Raw genomic sequence first — 23,876 nt, 5'->3', positions numbered from 1 at the left:
ATACAGATACATCTGAACAAGGATTGGGAGCAGTATTATATCAGAGACAAGAAGGAAAGTTAAGAGTTATTGCATACGGATCAAGAACCTTGTCATCTGCTGAAAAGAACTACAGACTTAATTCAGGCAAGCTGGAGTTTCTTGCATTAAAGTGGGCTGTCTGTGAGAATTTTTTTGACTATCTGTATTATGCACCAAGCTTCACCATTTACACAGATAATAACCCACTCACTTATGTAATGAGTTCTGCGAAGTTGAATGCAGCTGGTTATCGATGGGTAGGAGAACTAGCAGATTTTAGATTAAATATCGTCCTGGCAAGAATAACAATGATGCAGACCTGTTGTCACGTTGTCCTTTGGATATGGACCAGTACATAAGTGAGTGCACAGAGAATTTGCGACCAGAGGTTATTCAAGCAACCTGGGAAGGAAATATAATGTCTAAGCAAGAAGATGTAGCTTGGGTCGCAGCTTTGAATTTGAAGGCACCAGATACAGATGTGATCCATAACCAAATCTCATTGACCATCAGTCCTGATGAATTGAGGAGAGCTCAACAGGAGGATCTGGTAATTGGACCAGTCATGAGATTGAAGGAAGCTGGTAACACAGTGACATCTGATGTTCGATACAGAGCACCCAGAGAGATGAAGAAGTTGTTGAGAGAATGGCACAAGTTAGTACTTGAAAATAACATCTTGTACAGGAGAACAACTCAAAGAAAACAATTGGTATTACCTGCAAAGTATTGGCAAATGGTTCTTCAGCAGCTACATAATCATATGAGTCATGTTGGACCAGAAAAGGTGTTACAGTTAGCCAGAGAGAGATTCTATTGGCCAGGAATGAAGAGTTGTGTGGAAGAGTATGTAACTCGCCAGTGTCCATGCATAACTCAGAAACAACGAGTAACACAGGTGCATGCCCCAATGGGAGGAATCACGTCAAATGCACCCCTTGAATTAGTAAGTATTGATTACCTGCATTTAGAGACCAGTCGTGGAGGGTATGAATACATCCTAATGGTGATAGACCACTTCACGAGATTTGCTCAAGCTTATCCTACCAGGAATAAATCTGGGAAGACGGCAGCAGAGAAGATATTCAATGATTTTATACCTCGCTTTGGATTTCCTGCAAAATTGCATCACGATCAAGGGCGTGAATTTGAGAATTCCTTGTTCCACACATTGCAGAAGCTGGCTGGAGTTGGTCACTCAAGGACTACGCCATACCATCCCCAAGGTAATCCTGTAGAGAGATTAAACAGAACTTTGCTCCAGATGCTGCAAACGTTAACAGACAAAGATAAGCAGAATTGGAAAGAACATTTGCCGAAAGCAATTCATTCATACAATTGTACAAACATGAGTCTACAGGGTACTCACCGTTCTACCTCATGTATGGTCGACACCCTCAACTTCCCGTTGACTTGTTGTTTGGATTGGTACAGGAAGATGAATTCACCACGCCACATGGGTATGCCGAACGCTGGGCGGATCAAATGACCGAAGCTTACAAAATTGCAGCACATAACAGTAAGCAGATGAGAGACTCGGAACAAAGAGTACTAGTAAAGCTAGGTGTGTTATCCTCAAACCTGGAGATCGTGTTCTGGTAAGAAATTTGAGACAAAGAGGAGGACCAGGAAAGCTGCGTTCATATTGGGAACCCATTATCTACATTGTAAAAGAGAAACTAGGAGAAAACTTTGTGTTTAAAGTGCATCCTGAGAACAATGAGAACAAGATCAGAGCATTGCATAGAAATCTTCTTCTTCTTGTAAATGACTTGCCAACACTGGAAAGTTTGGATCCAAAAAGACAGGACACACCTAGAAAAGAAAGTGTTGAAACAAGAGGACAGAAGAACAGAAGAATGACACAAAGAGAAGAGGTAGAAAAATCAGAGACTAGTTCTGGGGAAGATGAAGTTTATGGCTGGAGAAGAGTCAATAATTCAAGATACTCAAGATCTGAAAGAAAAGAATCAAGGGGATCGCACACCGGCCGCGCAGCTCAGCGCCGCGCAGCGCCGTTCTAAAAAAATGTAACACATTGTTTTCTATGAGTGTACGCACACCGGCGCCGACAGGTGGCGCCTGTCCGCGCCGCCCAGCTGTGACTCAGGAAGTTGTTCAAATCCCTGTCACGCCACAGAGCGCCACTCACATATTTTAACATTAAATAACATCATTTGTGTCCCAAATCATTAACAAGTAACATTGGCTGCTAATGTATATTTTGCATTTTGAAGTAGACGCTATCTGACGAAGCTCGCCCTATTTAATGTGCACTTCCGGTTTACAATACCTCCGAGTTCTCCTAGGCGCGACGCGGCCCTGCGCGGCGCTGAGCTGCGCGGCCGGTGTGCGATCCCCTTCAGAGGGAGAGTTGAATCAAGGAGGATTGAATGAACCAGTTACAGTTGAGAGAGATGATTCACCAGTGACTGGCACACGAGAGATTGCAGATTATTTGCCAACAGAACCAGAGTACACACTTGCTGATTCTTACTTACCAATTGTTTAATATCCTGAGCTGAAACAAGACATGGGATCAGAATGTGAAAGTCCTCCAGAGGAACAGTCTGTTGAGGAGAGAGAAGTACAGCAACAAGAGGCAGTCAGAAGGTCATGCAGAGAAAGAAAACCTGCTCAAAGACTTACATACCCATGCCTTGGGCAACCTATATTCCAAGCATTGCCTACAATCCACACAGTAACAGTAAACTCACCTCAGCCATTACCACTGATACACACAACTACACCCACATGGTTAGGCCATAACAGTAATGCACACCAGGTAATGCCAATCACGGTTATGGTCCCAACTTATTAAGTAATGGTTAAAAATTTTAAAAAATAAAAACATAAAGGGATTCACCTTCTGTGGTGGGGAGAGTGTGACGCCCAAATTGATTGGTCTTCACAGATTGTTGTATTGTTTAACATATTTCTTGTATGTAAAAACACATTGAAGGGAGTGATGGTACTTCCAGAACGCTAGAGGGCGCTATGTGAGTGCGGTGTATGGTTATAAGTCGGCCGTGTTGCAGGCCATAACACAGCAACACCGGAGCTGATCACACACACTCTTTTGTGTTTGTTTGTCTTTTTTTCATCATTGAACAGGTTAGTCAAATAGCAAAACCATTTTAATCTAAGTGGATGTAGAAAGAATGCATGTTAGTGCATCTTAACTGGTGTGAATTGAGTACTTTTGATAAAGTTTAATCCTCAAATGAAATTATAACATTCTTCTGTGATTGAATGCCATGTATGTTTGATGACACGTGTTGATGAAGGTGGATATTTTAATGTGTTTCTTATACAAGTTTAATACTTAGGATTTTTGTGAAAAGGTTGTGTTTGAACATGATGTTGTGAGGTTGATTTAAATTGTAAATGAAAAATAGAAAGTCATGTATATTTGAAGATGCAAATAAGTAACACAGTGATTGATTATTGAATGAGTTTTCATTAATGCATTATGTTAAAGTAAGAGAGACTGAACCAATGATAAGAAGTGGTTTATTGAGACATGGTGTGTTTCTGAACAATCATATTTGTTATACTGTGAATAACTATATTGGCATGTGTAATACTGTGAATATTTATATCTGTATCACTATGAAATTCTTGAGAAAATATATAGCACAGCAACACCGTAGCTGATCACACGCACTCTTTTGTGTTTGTCTTTCTTTCATCATTGAACAGATGACTTCAAATTGCTGCACATTTAACTGCTAGCTGATGCAGAGGTTCTGTACCCGCTACATTGAGGTGATGAGGACTGACCAGAGAGCACGACCTGGATGGACCTTCCTTCCAGGTAATTCTGTAGCCATGAATGTAATGGCCCAGTTATGCCTTTAGCAGAAAGCTTATCCAGAAGGCCGTAGTGCCAAACCTGGTCGAACACTCCTTTAATGTCTAGTACAACAATGTACACCTCCCCTCCTTTGTCTAAGATGTTGTTCGATGTCTGTGACAGAACTGTGAGAAGATCTGCTGTGCAGTGGTTCGGTTTAAATCCATACTGTTTATCAGAAATTAATTTATGACGGAAAAGGTAGCCCTGGAGCTGTTTGTGAACTGAAGATTCCATCACTTTGCTAAGGACTGAGAGGAGGGATATGGGATGATAATTTGTTGGATCTGATTTAGAGTCTCTTTTATGTATTGGTATCACTCTGGCGTTGTTCCATTGTTTGGGGAACACACCACGTGAGAAGGGAATTTGAAAGAGACGACTGAGGGGACTAGCCAATTCTGCTGCATATTCTCTAAGAACTTTTGTTGGTATTTCATCGGGTCCCGTTGCCTTTGCTGTATCAAGGTGGCGAAGAATATTCCTAATGTCTTTGGGTTTGAAGTGCACACAGGCAAAAGAGGATGTTGGTTGCTGGTGCTGAGGCATCGATTGCGCAGATACATTAAGCAGAGTACACTTCTCTGCAAATGTTTGGCAGAAGATGTTAGCCTTTGCACTGGCACTGATGTGGGTGGTACCCCGGTGTTCTATGACAGGGATGTCTGTGAAACCACTTCTGCCTGAAAGTGAATTTACTATGCCCCACCATTTTTTTGAGATTATTGAGTTATCTGCAAGATCATTCCTCAATTTAGTGTAATACTCCCTTTTTGCCCTCTTTTCAGCTTGATTGAATGCTGCTCTTGCCTTGAGGAACTTCCGTTTCATAGCCGGGTCCTCGGAGGTCCGTATGTTGTGATAAAGCTTACGTTTTCTCAAGGCTAATATTCTGCACTCTGCGTTGAACCAGGCTTTGTCCCCAGGCTTTTTGGTGATGGTCTTATTGGGAATATATAAAGCCATGGCATCTCGCAGTATGGAGGTGAAGTTTGTGCAGATGATTTCAGGATCTTCATCCTTGAGAATACTGGGCCAGTTAATGTTAGTAAGGTAGCCTCTCATTTCCCAGAAGTGAGCCTTATCGTAACTCCATACTGTTCTCTTATATGGCTTATCTCTGAAGACTGGGATTTGCAGCTGTATTAGAACAGGGTTATGGTCAGAGGATCCCATTTGTGCTAAGGTGGTAGTGGTTGCTGGTATGTCTGAGAGAACTAGATCTAGAATATTTTCTCCTCTAGTTGGTTCCATGACCATCTGTTCTAGTCCCAGACAGTTGGCGAGTTGTAAAGCTCGCCGTCCAGCAGTGTCTGTTTTGTTGCTGCCCAGCCACTCGTGGTGGTGTACATTGAAGTCACCTATGAGCATTACAGACTGTGCTCTATATTTGTCCATCACTGAGAATGTGCTCTTGTCAAGGTAATCCAAGATATCACAGGAGGCACTTGGGGGGCGGTATATCGTACCTATCAGGAGTGTCCTAGTTTTCAGAGTAACAGTGAACCACATTAGCTCAAAGTCATCCGGGTCTCTAGCTGGATTGTGATAGATGGATATTCCTTCTAGACAGTAAACTGCTATACCACCACCGTATTTTTCAGTGTGGTCTCTGCGACAATTGAGTGAGTAGCCAGGAATCTGGATGGAGTCAGCCCCGTCTGGAGTGGTGGAGTCAAGAAAGGTCTCCACTATGATGACTATGGAGGGTTTCTTCACTGAGCAATAGTTAGCAAGATCCCCAATATTGGACCGTAGCCCTCTGATGTTCACTTCAAGGATAGTCAGTTCAGATTCAGTAATTCGTAGTCTTGGTCCGTGCAGTGGTCGACATTGGGTAGTCTGATTGTTTCGAGGCTTTCTTTCTAGTTTTGTAGCAGAGGTTTAATGGCACAGGGGTTAGCTCCTGTGCCCATTGTACACATCTTAGCGGTGCGGCAGGAATCAGTGCATGTATGGTCTGATCCGAAAGCATCATGCCTAAGCAGAGGACTCATAACGGATCGGGCCCCTTTGAAGGAGCCACTTGGCCAGGGATGGGGTGATCGCACTAATAGTGATTCCATACTTGCTCTAAACGTGCGAATGCTTTCAAACGCGGCTGGTGTAAACGCAGGATTAGGCTGCGTTCAGACCAGCCGTGGCAGAGGCATCAAGCGCGAGTGTTTTTAATGTTAAGTCAATGTAAAGACGCGTTTACACGCGTCTGGAGGTCTCGCGGCGCGAATGCGTTAAGCAAATGAATGCCGCGAATTGAGTGTTGCCGCAGGTAACACGCGAGATGAAAAATGTAAACTTTGGTGGAAAAACGCACCGAGTTAACCAATCAGGAGCTTGCTCTGGTGGTGGCGTGGTAACAGGAAGTGAGCGGAGTCGCAGAAGCCCCTCCCAGTTTCACGTGAATGTCTTGATAACTAGAATTTCACGCGCGGCTTTCACGCGAGAATAAAGCGAGTAGGCTCAAAATGTTCAAGCGTCCAACTATGCACGGTAGACGCAAATTTGATGCCTCAAACGCGTCTGGTGTAAACCCACAGAAAAGCTATTTCCATAATTAGTATCCTGAATGAAAAACACCTGTTCCTGATAGTGTGTTTGAAAGAGTGTGTATCGTTGCTCATAATGTCTGGTGAAGGCCTCGATGGTGGTCGAAACATCACTAATTTTTTCCTAATAAAACCATTTTTTCATTTAAGCCCGGTATACACCGTCCGATTTTAAATAGTCCTTTAGGATTGTTGCCTGCCACATTGCACGATCAAGATCGTAGTTAAGTCCAGGTCACACTGTATGATCTCAGTTTCCATCAATGTCAGACTGTACGAGTTTAAAAATTTTAAAAAATTGGACGCACACAAACAAACACGTCATCTATCGACGATGGCTGGGCGAACACACGCTAAAGCGAAGGCTAGCAAACCGAAACAATATCTAGCGTTCATTTCATGACTTGTCTCGAGCATAAAAAGAAGAAAAAATTGAGGAGACGAGTACCTGGCATTTGTATTTCCAGCGCGATTTCTCTCCAGGTTGCTTCATTTTTATCATATCATGGTACAGTGGCGATGACACAAACACTCTTTATCTTTCCTTAACTCCACAAGTTTCTCCTCCTGCTGTACAGTCTACCTGGCTCTTTTTGACATTTGTCTGCGTTGATTTGTTGTTGTCGCCGCACTAATTGCGTCATCGGGTTATGTGCTTCTATTGGTTCTTGATCTGCCGGTTGTCGTAGGGAGATGTCACATAGCAGGATTGTCTCTCAAAATTTATGACACTGCCAGAATTTTGTCGGAGGATAATTTTGATCGCAACGGTCATTAATCGGCTGTCTGTGAACATGTCAAACTAGCGATCAAAGACGGCAGATTTTAGCTTAGGATTCCAGAAATCTTTTAGGATTTCAAAATTTGTCCCAGACAGCTAAATCGTGGCTGAAATCTCAGTGTGCACTGGGCTTTAGTTAGATTTTTTTTACTTTTGGCTGAACCTCCTCTACTTTGATGGTTAAGTATCTTATTTCAAAACATTTTTGTCAGTGTTAGTGTCTAGAAAATATTTTAATTGCAAATCAGAGTTAATTCTACTTTATACTAGATAAATTAACTTGGGTTACTTCTTGTGAAAACAACATGTAGTTAATATTTTCTTGAGGTTTGAAAGAAACCACTATTTATTATAAGTTTACACTTACATACTTCAAACTTGAATTATTATAAAACGTGTTTTATAAATCCTCCCATGTGAATCCGACGAAACATTGCACATACAGAAGTCCTGCCCAGAACTGGCAAATATTAACTTTGTTAAAGACTTTGTTTGGTGTATGTCTTTATCTCCCAGTGTGAGTTAACTAACAGTTTAGAGATGATGAGATTAAGTCTAGCTATTATATACCTTTGGATATGCACGAATGTTGATGCTACGCCAACACCAGGTAAGGCCTTTTCTGCACATTTCTTTGAAAGTTTAATTTAAAAAAAATGACACAATTCCCAAAATAAGAACAAAAAGCAAAGATGTCAGGCAGGGAAATGCTTGCTAATGATGAATTGTTTTGACACTGACAAAGGCAACCAAACTTATGTCATGATGATTGACATCTGCCACTATTTGATGTGTCTCTCTACATTTGTCTGACAGAATGTCCTCCTGAGCTCCCAAAAGAAGACAATGCTGAAATTTCTCCTGACTTCGTTAAAACCAGCTACAGCGCCGGGGATAAAATACAGTACACCTGCAAAGCTGGCTACGCCTCTAAGTTGGAAATCGGATATGTATGTAGTGACCACAAATGGACACAGGATCATAAAGGAGAATGTATAAGTAAGTCAAAATAAATTGACCATTCCAATGTTTATTGGGCAGTTTTAGGTTAATCCAGGACTAGACCTCGGTTAAATTAGGATTTTAAGTTGTTTTTACAAACAAACCTTACAGAAAACAATACTGGTGTGAATTTTGAGACAAAACATTGGCATTAATATATGTTAAGATATGTCAGTACAAGGTGTTTTTTTTTAATTAAGGCAGCACAAACGTGCATTTTAAGAGAAGGCCTGTCCGAAAAACTGCCCCAAAACGTTTTACACCACGTAGATGTATATTAGGCCCAAATATCACAATTATTAGTCTTTGGAATTAGGTGCTGTTGCATTTTTTTAAGTTGTTAGCCTGTCTTATTTATTTGTTATCTGTGAAATTATTTTTTGAGGTATATTTGCTTCATTTAATTATACATATACAAAACAACATATTTGCTCACAGTGTCAGTTGTATCAAATATATTTGATTGTACCAATATGTGGATTTCTAAACTGTACTTAATTAGTTTTTAGATACGTGATATATAAAATCTAAATCCAGGTTATAGAAAGTAAAAAAAAGTACGATGCCTGTTATGGCTATATGCATTATCATAAAGCCTTCTAAAAGAGTGACAAAGACATCAAACATCGGTAAGTTTGAAATACAATGAATGAATACAAGCAAATTCTAAATCAAACTAACATCTCTACTTGTTACTTGTTACAGTTTCAGATATATCATGCACAACACCTGACATACAACATGGAACTGTTAAGGAGGTGAAAGATAACAAGAAAGACGACACATTAAAATATAAGTGTGAACCAGGATATAAACCCAAGCAAGGAACTTCTAAGTGCACTGAACAGGGCTGGAGTCCGGTGCCAACATGTGTAGCTGAAAGTTCAGGTAATACTTTACAGTTATTAAGAATAATACAGAAAACAGAGTAACTACTGCGATCAAGAAAAATACATTAAATGGGCCATGGCACAAGACTTTTTTAAGATGTCAAATCAATCTTTACTGTCCTCAGAGCACATATGTGAAGTTTTAGCTCAAAATTCCATATAAATAATTTATTATAACATTTTAAAATTGCCACTTTGTAGGTGTGTGCAAAAATGTGCCATTTTGGGTGTGTCCTTTAAAATGCAAATGAGCTGATGAAATTCAAACACTGATCACAATGATGGTGGTTTGTTGCAATTAAAACTCAATTGTGACTAAATGGCAGTGCTGTGGTTGGATAGTGCAGATTAAAGGGCGGTATTATTATAATAAAAGCTCATTATGACATCATAAGGAGAGCCAAATTTCAACGACCTATTTTTTCATGTGCTTGTAGAGAATGGTTTACCAAAACTAAGGTAATGGGTTGATCTTCTTCACATTTTCTAGGTTGATAGAAGCACTGGGGACCAGGCGCGGAGCTATGGGCGGGCCTGGGCCCGCCCAGATTGATAGCTGGCCCGCCCAATCAGAAATGTAAAAAAATACTACTGTGTATAGTTAGACATGTATACTACTTTATGTAGTGTATTTTATCTATTGCATGTTATGTTAAAAACAGTAAAATTATAAGTAAGCCTGATAACTATTTAAAAACTATTAAAGCAGTTGAATGTTGCGTTATAATGAGAAAAATATTCCCGAGCAGCTTTCAGCCATGATCACTTTGAGAACTTTTTTTGCAAGCAAGTGGGAAACGTATTTTGAATAACAACACGCTATAAATATGTGCTGCGCGCTTTCCTCTCAATAACATAAACACACAACAAATATGACAGCAGGGTAAAAAATAGAAAGAAAACATCTGATCACAGTGATGTTGTTTGATATAGCAGCACTATAAGTCACGCCACGGAGACTGGGTAGCTTATTGCTACACTTTATACAATATAGCCTATTGCTTTTAAGCAACAAATAGCCTATCATAACAACCTATAAGCCTACTGTGTAATTGAGACATTAATTTAAGAAATGCATTAAAAGCAGAAAGACGTGTAGGCTGCGGAAATATAGTGGGTTCACTTCAATCCACACCACAGACGTTCTTGGTTTGCTTCTTATTTATTAAATCGAAGCAATTGTTTGATCAAACATTGATTAATATTAAGATACAATTTATACAAAACGAAATTCACTTTAAAGAAAGACTTTCTACTACACAAACCTCGCAAAATCGCTTGCCCGACGTCCATTACGGGCTATGGCGAATTCCTGTCAGGCTACAAAAATGTATCTGCGACTTGGCCGTCGGGCGGAGGAAACAATATTGTAATGTGTTTGCATTCGCTCAGATTTAATTAGGTAATTATGTTGTTTGTAATTCGGCGTCATATTGTTAGCCATTAGTACTAACAAGTGAAACTGTCAGGAAATGAAGTGAAAGCATTAAATCCATTATTCCTTTCGTTCACGTCTGATATGCGCGCTCTTCGGCTCCGCTCTTCACGAGTAGGCTTGCTCTTGTGCTCATCAAAAAGTATATTAAATGTTTCTTTATTTGTCATTTCGTTTAACCTCAGAGTCTAACATTATTCTAGCAATTCCCTTTTTCTTTTTTTATTTAGTAAGTTAACTTAAATATGTGAGAACGAAAATATATTTTTAGTGATTTGCATGAAGAGAATATGATGTTAGAAGCTTCATTTTAAGCATTTAGTAGTCGTATTTATTTAAAAACTTTAATAGGCTATTTAAAAAAGTATAAGGTTTTTTTGGGTTCATTTATATTTCCTGTCACTGTGTGCAGGTTTTTTTTTGTAGGCTATGACCAAAAAGGCTTAATAAATGTCACGTTGCATTACAATTTAAAGTATCAATAAAGTCAAAAATGTGACGTGCAGTTCGGGTGTGTGTGTATGCTGTTTAAATTAGTGTTCTGAAGTTTTGATGAATTTTATAGACTTGTTATAGTTTCTTATTCAAAAGTGACACCCATAGATTCAGGCCCACCCGGACTTAATCCATGCCCACCCATATGTCACGTTCTGCATCCGCCACTGCTGGGGACCCAATCATAGCACTTAAACATGGAAAAATGTTTGACACTTGTTCTTGTTTTTCATTTCTATATTGAAGGAGTGTTGAAATAAACTAGATAAAAAATTACACACTGGAAAAAAAATCAAGTTTGAAGATGTTAGTGGTTGATTACGTAATGTTAGCTGGTGGGAACAAACAGTATGTGTGGGTGACAAAGAACACAATGATCGGGTCACAATGATCTGACTGGAAAAGTACAGGTCACATTTAATTTTTCCAGATTTAAAAATCCCAGAACTGGCAAAAATAATATTTTAGTGGTTGATCTCAAAATGTAAGCTGGCAGGGACAAACAGTCACCAAGAGGGACAAAGAACAAGTCAGGTCACAATGATCCTGAATTTCCAGATTTCCACATCCTGGAACTGGCCAAATATATTTATAGAAAGTGTTAATTCCTGTAATTCGTGTAGTGTCATTTATACCCATGTGGTTTGTTTGTATACTCGTATTTGTGAAGATTGTCTTTTGTGAAAGATGTGGGGACATTAGCCATCAGTAGCACGACACTCCGAAGAATATTTACATTGTATCTGTGAGCTCTTTTATTTTGGATTTGAGCAAGTACATATAGGTCAGAGAGAAGATATTGTTGTGAAATTTAAGTCCAAAGAAACCTTTTGGATTTTTACTTTAGACACATTGTTTCCTAAACCTGTGCTCACACCACAGGATTTTTGGATGGATTTTGCTGTCTGTGACAAAACCCTCAGATTGTGATCAGCAACGCTAGGAGAAAAAAAGAGAAAATAGGGGAGTGTCCCTTTAAGTATAAACTTGTCAGCAATGTCTATGATATTTTCAAAATTGTTTGATATTATCCCCACGTGATCTCACAATAGAAGGGAAATCTAATCCAGCCAGTCACAGTGCAGATGGTATAAACAGAGAAAGGTCGACTAATTAATGGGAAAGTTGATTGTTCATTCATGAAGTAATGGATTCGGGACATTCACGTGTAGATTTGCATTATAGAAGGGCCTCATATAGCTCAAATAGAGTAAACTTACCAGATTGTTGGACCTCCTCACTCTTCCAATCGTTTTAATTCCTCTAAAAGTACGAGATGTCTCGTGTAGTGATAATGATTGTCTTCCATGATTGTTTTGTTTTTCTGCCTCCTTTCGCTTCCTATAATCACGTCACTACTAGAACAAGCTCCAGATTGGTTAGCGCCGCGAAAATCTGCCAAAGTTCTGATTTTTTCAACTCCAGCTGATCATGCGACAAAACTCAATTCGCGCGGAACGCACCATTCACGCTTACATTGCATTGACTTAACATGTAAATCACTCGCGCTTGCCGCTTCTTCCGCGTCTGGTGTGAAGCACCATTATGCTGCATTCAGACCAGCCGCGGTAGAGGTGTCAAGCGCGAGTGATTTTCATGTTAAGTCAATGTAAAGACACGTTGACGCGTGTATGGAGGTCTCGTGGCGCGAATGAGGCATTTAGCGTGACGCGGTACACACGATTCTGTCTAATTCGCCTGTCTAGTTCGCGCGAATGGTGCTTTTTGTGCATTTTGCGTTTGACGCAAATTTGCGGCTGATGCCAGAGTTGAAAATTTTATTTTTGGTGGATTTTTGCGCCGCGTTAACCAACAAGGAGCCTGTTTGCTGCCATGGCGGCAGCCCTCCCCGGAGTCACTCATTCAACACTAAGGAACGCTTGATATTGTCCGTGAACAGTCACCCGGAGTTATAAGACACAAGTTCTTATTTCTGTATAGACAGGAATAAAAAGGACCTCGCTTGGAAGAGTGTCAGTGAGGTCATTGGGCAACCTGGTAAGTTGTAAATACACATTTCACTTTTGAGTCACGTGACGTTTATCGACATCCTCACCGGTTTTTAAAAAATTTTCCCCCTGTAGAAAGGTGACCAAATGCAAACCGGTAACTCTATTGATGAATGCACAATCAATGTCAGCCATCTTGCAAACAGACAACCGCATAGCACTTGCCCCTCCCACAAGAAGTGGATTTCGCTTCTGACGTGCATTAATACTTGCTTTTTCTGCTCGTCTACTTCGCTCTAGATGCGCAAATGCATTCAAAATGTTCAAGCGGCAAACTAGACGCGGTACACGTGATTTTAACGCCTAAAACGCGGCTGGTGTAAACGCAGCATTATGCTGCGTTCAGACCAGCCACGGTAGTGGTGTCAAGCATGAGTGATTTCAATGTTAAGTAAATGTAAATCAAGGTCTCGCTGCGCGAATGAGGCATTTAGTGTGGCGCGCTACACGCGATTCTGCCTCATTCGTGCATCCAGTTCACGCAAATGGCGCAAATTGAGTGTTGCCACAGGAAACGCGCGGGATGAGTTAACCAATCAGGAGCTTGCTCTAGTAGTGAAGTGATTACAGCCCACTGCGTAATGTGACGTCAGAGTGACGTCTTTTTCATGTCATTTTTGGACGCCAAATCCGGTCCATTGAGGGGGATGTTTTGTAATGCCAGGCGACGTCTTTTTTTCGACGTCTTCTGCACGTCTAAATGTTGACATCCATAGGACCTCCATGTAAGGAAAAGAGACATGAAAAAAGATGAACTCAACATTGTGAGAATATGAGAATATATAATCTATGAATAGATTTTTAACTGTACATTTAGATGAATTTGTATGTAATTCAAGAAAGCAGAAAAAACAGTACTGTATAAATAATATAGACTATTCGTATGTATTAATCAATAATGCTGATATTTAAACACATTTTTATAGACCTATCATGTAATATAGACATAGGCCTGTCATAGACGTCCAAATGACGTCCGAAAAATTACCCAGTTCAAACGTCAAATGTTGCCCGTAAATATGACGTCCAAGTAGGGTCATGGTTGCACGTCCAAATAGTGGATCTAGTTTGGACGTCGAATAGATGTCCAGAATTGGTCATGGACCGACGGACCCAATATAGACACAAATGTATTTCTTTATCTCCCAGTGTGAATCAACTAACAGTTTAGAGTCTAGCTATTTTATACCCTATGGATATGCACGAATGTTGATGCCACGCCAATGCCAGGTAAGGCCTTTTCTGCACATTTCTTTGAATGTTCAATTTAACAAATGACACAATTCCCAAAATAAGAATGAAAAACAAAGATGTCAGGCAGGGATAAGCTTGCTAATGATGAATTGTTTTGACACTGACAAAAGCAAACAAACTTATGGCATGATTACCATCTGCCACTATTTGATGTGCCTCTCTACATTTGTCTGACAGAATGTCCTACTGAGCTCCCAAAAGAAGACAATGCTGACGTTTCTCCGGCCTCCCTTAAAAACAGCTACAGCGCCGGGGATAAAATACAGTACACCTGCAAAGCTGGCTACACCTCTAAGTTGGAAATCGGATATGTATGTAGTGACCACAAATGGACACAGAATCATAAAGGAGAATGTATAAGTAAGTCACAATAAATTGACCATTCCAATGTTTATTGGGCAGTTTTAGGTTAATCCAGGACTAGACCTCGGTTAAATTAGGATTTTAAGTTGTTTTTACAAACAAACCTTACAGAAAACAATACTGGTGTGAATTTTGAGACAAAACATTGGCATTAATATATGTTAAGATATGTCAGTACAAGGTGTTTTTAAATTAAGGCAGCACAAACGTGCATTTTAAGATAAGGCCTGTCCGAAAAACTGCCCCAAAACGTTTTACACCACGTAGATGTATATTAGGCCCAAATGTCAAAATTATTAGTCTTTAGAATTAGTCAAAGGTGCCTGTTACATTTTTTAAGTTGTTAGCCTGTCTTATTTATTTGTTATCTGTGAAATTATTTTTTGAGGTATGTTTGCTTCATTTAAATGTATATAGAAATTATACATATACAAAACAACATATTTGCTCACAGTGTCAGTTGTATCAAATATATTTGATTGTACCAATATGTGGATTTCTAAACTGTACTTAATTAGTTTTTAGATACGTGATATATAAAATCTAAATCCAGGTTATAGAAAGTTTAAAAAAGTATGATGCCTGTTATGGCTATATGCATTATCATAAAGCCTTCTAAAAGAGTGACAAAGACATCAAACATGGGTAAGTTTGAAATACAATGAATGAATACAAGCAAATTCTAAATCAAACTAACATCTCTACTTGTTACTTGTTACAGGTTCAGATATATCATGCACAACACCTGACATACAACATGGAACTGTTAAGGAGGTGAAAGATAACAAGAAAGATGACACATTAAAATATGAATGTGATTCAGGATATAAACCCGGGCAAGAAACTCCCAAGTGCACTGAACAGGGCTGGAGTCCGGTGCCAACATGTGTAGCTGAAAGTTCAGGTAATATTTTAGAGTTATTAAGAATAATACAGAAAACAGAGTAACTACTGCGACCAAGAAAAATACATTAAATTGGCCATGGCACAAGATTTTTTTAAGATGTCAAATTAATCTTTACTGTCCTCAGAGCACATATGTGAGGTTTTAGCTCAAAATACCATATAAATAATTTATTATAACATGTTAAAATTGCCACTTTGTAGGTGTGTGCAAAAATGTGCCATTTTGGGTGTGTCCTTTAAAATGCAAATGAACTGATGAAATTCAAACACTGATCACAATGATGATGGTTTGTTGCAATTAAAACTCAATTGTGACTAAATGGCAGTGCTGTGGTTGGATAGTGCAGATTAAAGGGCGGAATTATTAAAATAAGAGCTCCTTATGACATCATAAGGAAAGCCAAATTTCAACGACCTATTTTTTCATGTGCTTTTAGAGAATGGTTTACTAAAACTAAGTTACTGGGTTGATCTTTTTCACATTTTCTAGGTTGATAGAAGCACTGGGGACCCAATCATAGCACTTAAACATGGAAAAATGTTTGACACTTGTTCTTGTTTTTCATTTCTATATTGAAGGAGTGTTGAAATAAACTAGATAAAAAATTACACACTGGAAAAAAAAGTTTGAAGTTTGAAGATGTTAGTGGTTGATTACGTAATGTTAGCTGGTGGGAACAAACAGTATGTGTGGGTGACAAAGAACACAATGATCGGGTCACAATGATCTGACTGGAAAAGTACAGGTCACATTTCATTTTTCCAGATTAAAAAATCCTAGAACTGGCAAAAATAATATTTTAGTGGTTGATCTCAAAATGTAAGCTGGCAGGGACAAACAGTCACCAAGAGGGACAAAGAACAAGTCAGGTCACAATGATCCTGAATTTTCCAAAGAATATTTACATTGTATCTGTGAGCTCTTTTATTTTGGATTTGAGCAAGTACATATAGGTCAGAGAGGAGATATTGTTGTGAAATTTAAGTCCAGAGAAACCTTTTGGAATTTTACTTTAGACACATTGTTTCCTAAAGCCGGGCTCACACCACAGGGTTTTTGGATGGATTTTGCTCAGATTGTGATCAGCAACTCAAGGAGAAAAAAGAGAAAATAGTGGAGTGTCCCTTTAAAGGGGACAGAGAATAAAAATCATTTTACCTTGTCTTTGTTGAATAATGGTAGTCTACCCACATTCACAAACATACAAAAAGTGCTAAATATGCTAAACATCTCAGTCTCATAGAAATTAGTCTTTTAGAAATGTCAGCCAGAAAACTGAAAATCTGAAAAACTGATGCTTATGACATCACAGGCATCTCCCTGCCCCTTCACTTTAAAATAATTGGCTACATTTTTTGAGTGGCAGCAAAGTCATGAGATTGCAAGTTAAGCCAGTAGGGGGAGCCAAATAGGTGCAAACCACTTGTTTAAAATCTCCCACCCTAATAGAGCTATCTGAGAGAGGTTTTTAGGAAGCTTCTAAGGCATTACAGACCCAAACAAAAAAAATTGTCTACATGTCACATCACAGAACAAAGACAAATACTCCCGCCAGTGTAGAGATGCAATGTAATGAATCGCTGACACGAGAGAACTGTTTAGTCAAGCCTTTAATGGTGGAAACAAACACAACAACCAACACACGTAGAGCGTAGCCCGAAACTCCACCCAGGTCTGCGTGTTTGTGTACAACGTCATGAACCACGTCACACACCACATACTGGCGCCGCCCATTTTTCCTCCAGGACACAAACTCCCACACAGGTGCCTGCGGGAATGAGGAAACAAAAGAAAAGCACAAAACAACACGGGGTACACCGGGTGAACCTGTAGTGCAGAGCAACAGCACAAAGGACACTGCTGAACACACGTGGAACACCAACGCAACACAATAACACTACATTGTAAAGCGAACCAAGGATACAGGCGAAGGTAGCCTGACTACTCCAACTCATAATCTTGAAACCTGGTGGCGGAGGACGGCCAGACCACCGGGGAGGCTGCACCGGGACACCTGAGGTGGCCCATATCACGGCATGGAGCTTCCACCGAACAGGGAGGGGCAACAATAGTAGCTTTCTGGTGCCCGCGGTCGTCAGACCCCGGAGGGACAGCAGGCTCAGCAAATTGCCAAGGGGATATCGGGACCACATGGGGGAGCAACAATCTGCACACCGCCCTCCTCATCACTCTCCGACACAGCAGCGTCATCACAATGACCTGTGGCACCTGAAAAAGAGTCAACTTTATAACAGTCAGACAAGCGAACCCTATACGACGCACGCCGCAGCTGGGAGCCTTGAAACTTATGTACATTGCACCACGCACCGTCGGAACTAAGCACAAGATATCCGCTGCGAGCCCGAGACTTATTGCGGTCACTGTATAAATATACAAGGTCGCCTGGGCTAATGTCAGGGCAAGGTGCACCCCGACTCCGAGGTGCCTTTGACTTCACGCTGTAAGGGTGGTTAGACAGACGCTGCTCGTATTGCAAGGTGATCAGGTCCCGGTCACACACCGGTAACTGGTCGTGCGAGAACTGATCACGCTGCAGTAGCATCTCACGAGCTGACAGGCCACGTGAACGAATACGGCTATTTAACCGAGCGACAGTCACAGACAGCAGCACAGGGGTGACGGCCCCGCAGTGTGGTTCCAAACGCAAAATCTCACCCTGTAGCTCCTGGATGGCCTTTTCAGCCACTGGATTTTTATTGACATTTTTAGCATTGCCTACTTCAATGGTCAACCTGTACTGAGCGAGCACGGCGTCCTTAGCTAGTGCAGAAAAACCAGGAGCAGGGTCACTTCTAACTACAGCAAAGGGGCCATCGAGCGGACGAAGGTCAACACACAGGCGTATAAGGCCATCCAAGTATCTTTCCGCTCATCGTCAATCAACAATGCAGCTGTGTAGGAAGTCACACACTCCCGAACAACCAGAATGAATTGACGTTCACGCCTTAGAACATCAGCAGCAAAGGTAGAGCCGACTGTCTCTGGTGGGTCACTGCTGGACTGTTCCACAGCGAATACTGGGGTCTTCGCCAGTGCAGCACATTGATGACAGCCTTTACTGGTGAGTTGGATGGCAGAGTCAATGTTCAGTGCATAGAAGTACCGGCAGACAACAAGTCTCAACTGATGCACAGAGGGGTGATCTAGCCGAATGTGCAGAGACATAAGCAAACCATGCAATACGGACCGTAGGACGACAATATATTCAGTGGTGTTTGATAGCGGTGTATTATGCCGTACGACTAACAGGCCATCATTTGCCATGGTGACAGTGTTCAAATATCTCTTTACATCTCTCACATTGGTGACTCTCTTTGAAGGACGAGTGCCCTGCCGAAGATGGGCACGCACCCTGCGGAGATCAGAACACTCCGCCTGAATCTACAGCCATGAGGCTCTATTGGCAAAGGGTACTTTTGCAGCTCCCTGCAAGATGTCGGCAACTTCAGTACGGCACACGGCAGAGACCATAGACTCACGGACAAGGTTACACACCTGGCATGTGGGATTGTCGCACTGTGCGGCATTACGACTTACCAAAATTTGACGGAAGAATAGCGGCCCCGGCAACATGACGAACAGATGCTTGGAAACGGCTAGCAGTAGACAAGAATGTAGTAACACGTGGGCTTGCAGAGAATTCTCCCCTGCACAGCTTCTCAAAGGCTTGCACGCATGGTTTGCTATCAGTGAGAACACACAGGGTCTGTGAAGACTGGACAATGTAAGGACCAAAATGCTTCAGGGCGGCAGCCATAGCTAACGCTTCAATTTCACACGGAAGCCAATAAATTTGGTTTTTGCGAAGCTTAGCACTAAAGTGTCCGGCGACCAGCAATTTGTCCCCCCGTGTAATGTACAACGTCGCGCCCAACCCCGGATCCCTAAGGGCGCCATCAGTAACAACCCAAAGCTGATCGTCTGGTCGCGGTATCGTCACAGCGCAACTAGTGGATAACGCTTGCTGGGCCCTATGGAAACACTGCAGAAGCTCATCTGACCACACAATTGTATTAGTAGATTCCCCACCGGCGACTACACTGTCAAAAGGGGCAATGATAGAGGCGCAACCCTTTAGGACGCGAGCAAGGACTTTATATGCACCGATGAATGATCATAGAGCAGTGACGGTGGAAGGGGGGGCACATGAGGCCAGGGTTGCAATGCGGTGGGAACTAGCGCAAATAGTACCTTGATTCCAGACCCACCCCAATATAGTGGTCTGTACTGGGGCAACGACAGTCTTACTGGGAGATAAGCATAAATCGCACGCCCGGAGGGCTGCCAGGACCTTTTTCCACACCAAGAGAAGATCTTCAAGGGTGTCGGCGCCGCAATACAGATCATCTGCGACCTTGGCCACCTGTCCCTGTTGAAGGAGGTCGCCGAGCACCCGACAGGTTAATTCCTCCAATGCGGTTTCTGAGCCAGGCATGCCCATGGCACATCTGGCATACACACGGACACCTTTAAATGGGGTGACCACCCCACAGTATTTCATAGATGGTCTGGAAAGTGGGATTTGGTAGAAAGCTTTGGTGAGGTCAGTTGCGATAATATACTTCCACTGAGCTATCTGACGCAATGTAGCATCAACGTTTGGCATGAGTGAGGGCTGGGGTTTGCTGTAACGACCCACATCAGCAAATGCTGTGACAAGACGGAAACCACCATTTGGCTTTTTGATGAGGAATGATGGGTTAACATATTCAACATCGACATCAATGTCTTCAGGTTTCCGGAAAACGCCCAATGATTCCAACGCGTCAAACTGAGCCTGCAGATCTTGTAATTGGCCCCTGGAGTACTGTGGGACCCTTCCCTTCTGTTGGGGTGGTTGGACAGGCCCCATGTTTACTCTAGCCTGGAAGGGGCCAGCAGCGCCATTATAGCCTTTAAACTGTGGTGTAAAGACCTCGTCGAATTCTCTATGGACCTTTTGAAACTTTTCTCTAATATCCGCTGTCATGATACCGTTAGGGTCTAATGAGATTAGGTCAGAGAACATTGTTGGGTTAGACGTATCAGACTTAACACTGGAAGCCTGAAGAGCTTCTGTTACGGCCTGCATGGGTCGAGAGTCTGGAATGTAGGTCATACGAATGCGGCATACATGATCGTGTTTTTTGATGCCCTGTGGTACATTGGTTAAGTTGGGAATTCTGATTTTACCCGAAATCCCCACAGACAATGCCGGGGCAAGCCAGTCCGTACAGCTCTCATGTGGCTCGACAGCGAGCTGCTCCCTAACATACGCTAGTTCTGCTGGAAGCTCCAGTTCAACAAAGTCCCCTGGCCGCACAGTTTGAGATGAAGTGGCGCGAAGTACATGAGCACGCAGAATAGCATGTCCGTCTCCATACATCCGGTTGTCGCCATACTCGTAAGTGTCTGATCCGACACAGACCTGACGTTTAGCAGGCCGGATGGAAATGTCGTTACATTCCATAAAGGGGATGCCGGCCAGAATGTCTGAATCCAGGTTTTCCACCACAAGTCCGTCGAAAAAGAGCTTGTGCCCGTCTCTCTGAAAATGCGTGCGTGTTTCACCAACTACCTTCAATGTTGAGGAGCCATCTGCCTGACGTGCAGACTGTGTACTGCTGGAGACTTTAAGGCCCAGTCTGCTGGCGTACGCAGCCCTTATCATGTTACCTGTTGCACCGCTGTCGATGGTTAACCTAACGGGGACATGGCTGTGAAAGGCTTCGAGGCATGGCGACTGCATAATGTGGACGCGCATCAATGCCTTGGGATTTTGCAGCATGTCCTCATTCTCATCCTCAGGTTCACACTCAGAGTAACATGGTGAGCCAGCAACCTGTCGTGCCTTAGCAATGAACGCTTTGTATGGAGAGGGCAGAAAGGGGCATTTACTTAGAAAGTGCCCATCAGGTCGGCGAGCCTCTTTACACAGCGGGCAAGATCTTCGAGGTCGGCTCAGAGAGGCTGGTTTCTGTCTTGGGGGGTTGAACACAGCTGAGCGCATAGCTCTGGCATCCTCTGATGACTGTAGCTCGTCCAGTAGTGAGCACAGGGCTTGTGATATCTCTGGCTTGATCGATGCCAGAGTGCGTGACCGTAACTCAGTCCCATACCTCTGTTTCACAAGCTTTGGCAAATCACTATGAATAAGACGAAGCCAAGTGAGGACAACAAAATTTTCTACCGTGGGTGACAGCTCTTCATCCTCTGCAATGGGTTCGCCACCATGGGTAATGCCAGAGTCTTTGCGTAGTAGATTATTCTCAACAAAAGCCATTAATCTTTGATACAAATCTTCTGGTCCTTCATTAGACTCAAGTTTTATAGCAGCAAAATCAATGAAGTGTGCACCGGTTGACTGAAACCCGTAATGTAGTCTAATTGTCTGCCATATGAAATCAATGCTTGTGGAGTTTTTAACAATAGTACTCCGAGAAATCACTGGGCAGTAGTTAGCGATCTGTCCCAGCATAAGTTCAAGCATGCTGACCTTTTGTTGGCGCGTGCACTGTTGCGCGGCAGGAAGAGTCTCGCCGTCATCAGTAAAACCTCTAAACGGTGAAACTCTCGTCTTCTTTTCCCAGCGCGCTCCGTCCAATAGAAAGGGGGCGAACTCAGCGTCCAGTGATAACGTGTAGATGAGGTTTTGACGCCAGTTTTCAAATGAATTTATAGTCTCAACTTTCGTAAGGCACCACTGCTTCGGTGCTCTGTGTGTATTCGCCATGGCTCAGGTCTCAGGTTTCATCAGCAGCGATTCGCACCGCGGCTTGTTTATGCGCGATTGTAGCGTGGACTAATCTTACACGAGCTCACTGAGCTGTCTGGGGAGTGGGAACAATAGCGCTGCCACCACGCCAGTGTAGAGATGCAATGTAATGAATCGCTGACACGAGAGAACTGTTTAGTCAAGCCTTTAATGGCGGAAACAAACACAACAACCAACACACGTAGAGCGTAGCCCGAAACTCCACCCAGGTCTGCGTGTTTGTGTACAACGTCATGAACCACGTCACACACCACATACTGGCATCCGTTCAATCATTCTATGTCACCTTTAAGTATAAACTTGGCAGCAATGTCTATGATATTTTCAAAATTGTTTGATATCCCCACGTGATCTCACAATAGAAGGGAAAACTAATCCAGCCAGTCACAGTGCAGATGGTATAAACAGAGAAAGGTCGACCAATTAATGGGCAAGTTGATTGTTCATTCATGAAGTAATGGATCCGGGACATTCACGTGTAAATTTGCATTATAGAAGGGGCTTATATAGCTCAAATTGAGTAAACTTACCAGATTGTTGGACCTCCTCACTCTTCCAATCGTTTTAATTCCTCTAAAAGTATGAGATGTCTCGTGTAGTGATAATGATTGTCTTCCATGATTGTTTTGTTTTTCTGCCTCCGTTCGCTTCCTATAATCACGTCACTACTAGAGCAAGCTCCTGATTGGTTAGCGCCGCGAAAATCTGCCAAAGTTCTGATTTTTTCAACTCCAGCTGATCATGCGACAAAACTCAATTCGCGCGGAATGCACCATTCACGCTTACATTGCATTGACTTAACATGTAAATCACTCGCGCTTGCCGCCTCTTCCGCGTCTGGTGTGAAGCACCATTATGCTGCGTCCAGACCAGCCGCGGTAGAGGTGTCAAGCGCGAGTGATTTACATGTTAAGTCAATGTAAAGACACGTTGACGCGTGTATGGAGGTCTCGTGGCGCGAATGAGGCATTTAGCGTGACGCGGTACACACGATTCTGCCTAATTCGCGCGAATGGTGCTTTTTGTGCATTTTGCGTTTGACGCAAATTTGCGGCTGATGCCTGAGTTGAAAATTTTAATTTTGGTGGATTTTTGCGCCACGTTAACCAACAAGGAGCCTGTTTGCTGCCATGGCGGCAGCCCTCCCCGGAGTCACTCATTCAACCCTAAGGAACGCTTGATATTGTCCGTGAACAGTCACCCGGAGCTATACGACACAAGTTCTTATTTCTATATAGACAGGAATAAAAAGGACCTCGCTTGGAAGAGTGTCAGTGAGGTCATTGGGCAACCTGGTAAGTTGTAAATACACATTTCACTTTTGAGTCACGTGACGTTTATCGACATCCTCACCGGTTTTTAAAAAATTTCCCCTTGTAGAAAGGTGACCAAATGCAAACCGGTAACTCTATCGATGAATGCACAATCAATGTCAGCCATCTTGCAAACAGACAACCGCATTCAGACCAGCCACGGTAGTGGTGTCAAGCATGAGTGATTTCAATGTTACGTCAATGTAAATCAAGGTCTCGCTGCGCGAAT

The 23,876-nt window shown here is 42.2% G+C and overlaps 1 protein-coding gene across 5 annotated transcripts in view; it reads left to right on the top strand.

Moving 5' to 3' along the window:
* Positions 1-7,655: 7,655 nt before the first annotated feature.
* LOC129452845 (complement factor H) overlaps positions 7,656-23,876 on the top strand; it is a 115,922-nt gene continuing 99,701 nt past the window's right edge. For 3 of the 5 annotated variants that reach the window (XR_012365837.1, XM_073861728.1, XM_073861727.1), the window contains exons 1-5: positions 7,656-7,814; positions 8,021-8,203; positions 8,912-9,094; positions 14,467-14,649; positions 15,374-15,556. Coding sequence is in view for 4 of the 5 variants with exons in the window: in XM_073861728.1 (XP_073717829.1) it covers positions 7,745-7,814; positions 8,021-8,203; positions 8,912-9,094; positions 14,467-14,649; positions 15,374-15,556 (802 nt within the window). In the remaining variant the exon portion in view is untranslated. Of the gene's footprint in view, positions 7,815-8,020; positions 8,204-8,708; positions 8,836-8,911; positions 9,095-14,466; positions 14,650-15,373; positions 15,557-23,876 lie in introns of those variants that run through there. The other 2 variants (XM_073861730.1, XM_073861731.1) reach the window with 2 other exon arrangements.

This window comes from Misgurnus anguillicaudatus, chromosome 23 (assembly GCF_027580225.2).
Source record: "Misgurnus anguillicaudatus chromosome 23, ASM2758022v2, whole genome shotgun sequence".
In the NCBI taxonomy this organism is placed as follows: Eukaryota; Metazoa; Chordata; class Actinopteri; order Cypriniformes; family Cobitidae; genus Misgurnus; species Misgurnus anguillicaudatus.
The sequence above is the reverse complement of the archived record's forward strand: the minus strand, read 5'-3'. Positions and strand labels throughout refer to the sequence as shown.